This window comes from Babylonia areolata, chromosome 25, assembly GCF_041734735.1.
Source record: "Babylonia areolata isolate BAREFJ2019XMU chromosome 25, ASM4173473v1, whole genome shotgun sequence".
Lineage (NCBI taxonomy): Eukaryota > Metazoa > Mollusca > Gastropoda > Neogastropoda > Buccinidae > Babylonia > Babylonia areolata.
The window spans coordinates 24,667,479-24,674,978 of NC_134900.1; the positions used below are offsets into that span (position 1 = coordinate 24,667,479).

The 7,500-nt window shown below is 47.0% G+C and overlaps 1 protein-coding gene across 2 annotated transcripts in view; it reads left to right on the forward strand.

The window, feature by feature from the left end:
• LOC143299773 (stress response protein NhaX-like) overlaps positions 1-7,500 on the forward strand; it is a 54,889-nt gene that overhangs the window by 43,414 nt on the left and 3,975 nt on the right. For both annotated transcript variants that reach the window (XM_076613178.1, XM_076613177.1), the window contains exon 2: positions 5,472-5,555. In XM_076613178.1, coding sequence (XP_076469293.1) covers positions 5,472-5,555 — 84 coding nt within the window. The remainder of the gene's footprint in view (positions 1-5,471; positions 5,556-7,500) is intronic.

Below are 7,500 nucleotides of genomic sequence, written 5' to 3' on the forward strand. Positions count from 1 at the left end.
ACTACTACAAATAATAATGATAATGATAATTATGATAATAATAAGGTATTCATATATCGTTGAATCTCGTACGGAAACAAAGCAAGCCGCTGTCACTCCCGCCTTTTGCACACATGCATAACTGAGAAACAAAAGGATGAGAGACGAAAACTGATAAACACAATTTGACAGAAGGCTGGAGAAAGTATGGAGGTAAAGAGGAGGGTATGTTGCAGCTTTTTTTTTTTTTCCAAAGAGGAGGCAGGATTTAAGGCCTGATTTGACCGATCTCAGTGAAGGGATTTGACGAAGCGAAAGATGGAGATTGTTCCAAGTGAACAGGCAAGGGGGGGGGGGGGGGGGGGGGGGGGAAGTGGCATGCTGCACCGGTGCGACAGCCTCAGACTACCCCTCCCCTGTTATGTTTTACCCTGGGATCATTGTGGGCTAGCCTCCGGTGACCCACAGACTCATTTGTGGCATATCAAGATCAGACACCCCAACCCCTGAAGTGGATATGACTCCATTTCTACCAGTTTAATGGAGCTACTGAAAGGCGGGAAAGTGGCAGAATGATCAAGACGCTTATCTGCCAACACAGTGTCCGTAGGGTCTGGGTTCGAATCCAGCTCTCACCCTTTCTCCCAAGTTTGACTAGAAAATCAAACTGAGCGGTTTAGTCATTCGGATGAGACGATAAAACGAGGTCGTATGCAGCACGCCCATGGCGCACTGATAAAGAACCCATGGCAACAAGGGTGTTGTCCTCTGGTAAAATTCTGTAAAAGAAATCCACTCTGATAGGAACACAAATGTATATGCATGCATTCAAGGCCTGACCAAACGAGTTGGGTTATGCTGCTGTTAGGCATCCGCCTCAAAGATGTGTTGTACCGTATATGGAGTTGTCCGAACGCAGTGACGCCTCCTTGAGAGATTCAAAGTGGAAGAGGGAGGGTGTGGTTCTTTACGGATCCCCCACCCCACTTCACCATTCGGACGTCACAGAAGTGAACATGTGCGCTCTATTATGATAGTTTGCACTGATTCTGACTGAGCCAAATTTATCCCCGGGGATCATATTTAAGTCAGCCAAGAATGACTCTTATGGGGAAAAGAGGGGTTGGGGGTTAGGGGGGTGGGGTGGGGGTGGGCGGTAAATCCCAACCGGTGTAAGGGGGTTTAGTACAGATTAGTTCACGTTTAACCTACGGGTCATTCCAGACTCCATCAGGGCTAGCCAGACTTCACCCTGGGGTAAAAACTAACCAGGGTACGAATAGGCTGCGACACCGGCTTTGAAACGTGGAAGCAGTTCTTTCATTTCTGGTGTGTGTGTGTGTGTGTGTGTGTGTGTGTGTTTTTCCCCTTCTTTCTTTCTTTCTGCATCCAACATCCACGCAACATCTTCTTTTTTTTCTTCTTTTTTTTCCTCCCCACTTCGTCAGGTGCCCGTGCTATGGAGAAGATAAGCGGGTCAGGAGGGTTGCGCCACTCAGGAAGACGATACGTCTGTGCAGGTGAGAGGGTAAGTGCGGTGTGATAGCTGGAACGCCTGTTGGGAGCCGCTGTCTATCCTGCTGGCCCGACCCCCAGCTCCTTTTCTCCGGGTTGATGGGTTCCGTAAAATATAAAGACTACCGCACTTCGTGATAAAGACATAATGATCAATGTACATGTACGATAAGCCCTAATGAACCCACCAAGCGACGGATCCACAGTCCCAGTGGCTTATGACAAGTCGTAAAGATTAATTTTGGGGCCCTGTCAGTGAGTGAACGTTTCTTTTATCGTCCATCCATCCCCCAGCCCTTGTCAATCAGCAGTAAGCTCTGACGTAACACAACGTTCACCCCCCCCCCCCCACACACACACACCTCTCTCTTGAGGGCAGGATGTAAAAAAAAACAAAAACAAAAAAACAAACAAACTCCACTACCCTCGTGAAATAAAAATTCGTTTCGTTTCTCCCTCTCTCTGTCTCTCTCTCTCTCTCTGACGCACGTGCGCACGCGCGAGCATACATGTTCGAAGAGTTAGAGAGGGGGTTGTGTGTTGAGAGAAAGAGGAGAGAGAAAGGAAAGAGAGAGTGTGTGTCTGTGTGTGTGTGTGAGAGAGAGAGAGAGAGAGAGAGAGAGAGAGAGTGGGGGGGGGGGATAAAGAGAGAGGAGTGGGATAGAGAGATAAAGAAAGAGACAGAGATAGATAGGAAGGGGAACACACACACACACACACACACACACACACACACACAGATAGAGGCACAGAGAGAGAAAGAAAGAAAGATACAGACATAGAGACTGACAGAGGGAGAAAGAGACATACAGAGAAAGACACTGAGACCGCCAGACAGACAGACAGACAGAGAAATACACATAAACATGTGAGAGAGTCGGTCAGATCTGACAGTGTGAACGCCTGTTGAGAGCTGATCGCAGTCTGTTCTCCAGCGCTTGGCTCTGTGGGTTTGGGGGTCTGTCATATCAGTGCTGTCATGTTTCTTCCACATACCTCTCTGCCCCCCCCAACACGTCTTGTCAGTCACTAAGCTCGGACGTTGCACAATACACACCAAGCGTAAACACCCTCACACGCACGTGCGCACATGAGCACACACACACACACACACACGCACACACACACGCACGCACGCACACACACGCACGCACGCACGCACACACACGCACGCACACACGCACATACACACACACACACACATTTGTACAAAGAGAGAGGAGGAAGGAGATAAGGAGAGAGAAAGAGAGAGAGAGGGGGGTGGGGGGGGAGAAGAAATAGGCTTGAGGGAGAGAGAGAGTGTGTGTGTGAAGAAGAGTCAGGGAGGGGGAGAGAGATGGGGGGGGGGAGAAGAGAGGGATGGTGAAAGGGAGAGAGAGAGTGGGGAGGGAGGGACAGAGCGAGAAAGAGTCAGAGAGAGGCAGAGGGAAAGACACACAGAGAGAGAGAGAGAGAGAGAGAGATACACACTTGCAGGTGAGATGGCTAGGTATTGGGGGTATGGAGGGGGGATGTGAACGCCTGCTGAGAGCTAAAACCTATTTCTAGGACTTGGCTCCCACTTTCCCATGGGAGTCTAGTATCAGTTCGTCACGTTTCTCATGCCAGCCGACCCCTTCCTCTCACATAATTATCACCACATCCGTCTTGCCAGTCTCTCAGCTCTTACGTTTCACAACATTCATCACGCGTTTTAACTCTCTCCATACGAACGGCGAAAGACACGACGTTAACAGCGTTTCACCCCAATTACCACCATCAAAATATTGCAAGCGGAAGGTTCTTATACTGAAGAGGTGAATGTTGACAAAGAATACCACAATTCTGACGACGGAAGCTAAAGGTTGGGTCATTCAGACACCCACTGGACATCCGAGGGGTCTGTGTAGAGGAGAAGAGAGGACTGGCCGTACTGAGTGAGTTAAACACTCTCACGGCACGCGCGCGCGTGAGAGTACACACATTCGTTCACACACACATTCGTTCACACACACACACACACACACACACACACACACAGAGGGAGAGAGAGAGAGAGAGAGAGATCAAAAAGTTTATTCAGTATAGACCAGGGCCCCTTCTGAAGGGGATACAATATCAGCAGTTCACACAAATTTGCAGACTGGCTTGGAGAGAGAGAGAAAGAGAGAGAGAGGGAGAGAGAGAGAGAGAGAGAGAGAGAGAGAGAACGAATGAACGAACGAACGAACGAATGTTTTATTCAGATAAGGCCAGAGCCCCTTACTGAAGGGGGATTCAGTGATAAATGATAATAAGAAAATGACATGACATAGTAAATAGACAATTCTGATCAACCAAACACAAAATCAGCCAAAGATAGTTAACACAAATATTCAAAACATTCACGAGATAACTGTACGTAATCTCTTCAATGCTTCATAAAATATGAAACATGAGAGAGAGAGACAGAGACACAGACAGACAGACAGGGAGAAATACAGAGACAGCGAGAGACAGACAGACAGGCAGAGAGACTTATGTTGATTTAACTGATTTGAATGACGTTCATCTTGATTTGACATTTGATGTGAATGATCGCACTGATTTGAATGACTTTGACGTTGATATTGACATTAATGTTAATGGTGAAACTGATTGGATTAACGTTGATGTTGGTGTTGGCATTGATGTGAATGATCACACTGATTGGATTAACGTTGATGTTGGTGTTGACATTGATGTGAATGGTCACACTGAATGGATTAACGTTGATGTTGGTGTTGACATTGATGTAAATGATCACACTGATTGGATTAACGTTGATGTTGGCGTTGACATTGATGTTAATGGTCACACTGACTGGAGTAACGTTGATGTTGGCGTTGACATTGATGTTAATGGTCACACTGAATGGATTAACGTTGATGTTGTTGTTGACATTGATGTGAATGGTCACACTGATTGGATTAACGTTGATGTTGGTGTTGACATTGATGTGAATGATCACACTGATTGGATTAACGTTGATGTTGGTGTTGACATTGATGTGAATGATCACACTGATTAGATTAACGTTGATGTTGGTGTTGACATTGATGTGAATGATCACACTGATTGGATTAATTAACGTTGATGTTGGTGTTGACATTGATGTTAATGGTCACACTGAATGGATTAACGTTGATGTTGTTGTTGACATTGATGTGAATGATCACACTGATTTGAATGACGTTGACATTGATGTTAATAGTCACACTGAATGGATTAACGTTGATGTTGGTGTTGACATTGATGTTAATGATCACACTGAATGGATTAACGTTGATGTTGGTGTTGACATTGATGTTAATGATCACACTGATTGGATTAAGGTTGATGTTGGTGTTGACATTGATGTGAATGATCACACTGATTTGAATGAAGCTGATGGTTGATGTTGACATTGATGTGACGTCAGTGGCTTGAAGTTATGCACCTGGTAAATGGAGAGAGTTGCTGCACCTCGTTGTTACATCCTTTACTGTCTTAGCCTCATTGATTTTCATTTTCCCAGTCAATAGTCCATCAAGGCATCCATGCGTTTGTTCTTGTATCGTCCACACATTCTGGGTAGAATATTCCATCAAGGCATCCATGCGTTTGTTCTTGTATCGTCCACACATTCTGGGTAGAATATTTCAGGATTTAAAAATCTATGCCAGTCTGGAATAAGCAGCTAATTTGTGTTTGCACATTTGCTTTTGGCCATTGTTGCTGTGTGCCATGTGTGTGTGTGTGTGTGTGTGTGTGTGTGTGTGTGTATGTGTGTGTGTGTGTGTGTGTAGAGAGAGAGAGAGAGAGAGAGAGAGAGAGAGAGAGAATTTCCCAGTGTACCTTTTTATTTACCCGCGTGCTAGTTGAACCGGTAGCATTTATAAGCAGCATTGACTGGAGGTTGTGTACCTTCTGTATGGAGAGAGAGAGTGACACCTCAGCTTCATCGTTACTGACTGTGTGTGACGTACGTCATGTTGCAGTTTACGCCAGCCACTTCCACAAGCCTGAAGACAGACTGGTGGTGGTGAACACCCCGGAGTGCGTCCTCAGTCCTACCGACAGCTGTACGTGACAGGGTCACCACTGACCGGGGTGGATGATTGGTAGATGGATGGATGTATGGATAGATGGGTGGGTGGATGAATGGATGGATGGGTGGGTGGGTGGATGGACGGGTGGGTGGGTGGATGAATGGATGGATGGGTGGGTGGATGGACGGGTGGATGAATGGATGGATGGGTGGGTGGATGAATGGATGGATGGATGGATGGGTGAATGGATGGGTGGGTGGGTGGGTGGGTGGATGGATGTGTAGATGATTAATGGATGGGTGGATGGATGGATGGGTGGGTGGATGGATGGGTGGATGGATGGATGGGTGGGTGGGTGGATGGGTGGGTGGGTGGATGGATGGGTGGGTGGATGGATGGGTAAGTAGATGGATGGATGGGTGGGTAGATAAGTGGGTGGATAGGTGGGTGGGTGGGTTGGGTGGATGGATGGATGGGTGGGTGGATGGATGGGTGGATGGATTGACTGATTGATTGGTGGACGATGGGTTGATTGATGACCTGCATGTCCCTCTGACAACTGTACGTTGCATTACGAAATTGTTTTTGGGTTGTGTTACCCAGGGTTTTGAGCTGTACGGAAAATGATTCGTCGTTTCGGAAGGTGCTCACAGAGATTGATTGATTGATTGATTGGTTGTATTGATTGACTGATTGTATTGACTGATTGATTGATAATCGGTTTTTTGTTTTTTTGTTTTTTTTATTTTGCACCACTGCGAGTTTTATGTATGATGTTCAGAGGGATTGACAGATTGATAAATAGATTGATGGATGAAAGATGGACAGATAAATGATGGGTGGATGATGAATGGATGACAGATGTGTGGATGGATGATAGATGTAGGATAGATGGATGGGTGGGTGGATGGATGGATGAGTGGATGGATGGATGGGTGGATGGATGGATGGATAAAGCACTGACAGTTGTGTGTGTGATGCTGACAGAGACTGACTGACGATGGGAGAACAAATCCCGATCGTAATTCAGGGGGACTGGAACCCTTGAACTCCGGCTGCCCTGTGTGGCGCATTACACCCTAGGCCACCGCTCCACCTGAGATTTGACCACCCCACCCCATATCCTTCTCTTCTCTGATAGCTGTGTGTGTGTGTGTGTGTGTATGTGTGTGTGTGCGTGCGTGCGTGCGTGCGTGCGTGTGTGCGTGCGCGCGCGGCTTTTGTGTGTGTCTGTGTCCGCACTTTTGTTTACCGTCTAGCCACAATGACTATGTTAGAAGACGATCATCATTTTCTCCACCCCCACCCATGACCTAAGTCATCACTACTTTCCCTGTTCCTCTCTTCTCAGTTGGCAAACAACGGGTATGCCAACCAGTGTTTGTGGGTGTGCGCGCGCGCGTTGAGGTGTAAGACTTCCCATTGTTTCTGTTGTCTTCTGTTCAGCGGTGTCTCAGTGGTACATAGCGCCCGAACAGAAAGCGGGTGCCCGCAGGTTCGTGCTCCAGATAACGGACCTTGGGTGGTTACTGGTGGTCTTGGTGTGGCTGGTCAATCGGAAGAGATGATGAACCGAGCCCCCCCCCCCCCTCCCCCTGTGCAGCGTCCTCTTGGCGCACGTGAAAAGAACCCACGGCAGCAGAATGGTTGCAGTGAAATAGATACAATTGCAGACAGAGAGAAGAAGAAGAAGAAGAAAAAAAAAAAAAAAACATGGTTGAGCTGTACTGTTGCGATTTGCATTCCTCGGGAAGAGCAGTCTGAATTTTTACGCAGATAAATCTGTAATGACCAAACGTAACACCATACGGCACAGTACGATACGATACATTTAGAAAGTAATTGTTTAAAGGTCAAGGGCCTCATAGCTTTTTTTACGGCCATTCGGGCAGTAAAGGTATTATCCACTTTGTCCAGTCAACCCTCTCCTTCCGTAACCTTTTGTCCTTCGCCAACCCCGAAGCCAGGCACCCATGGG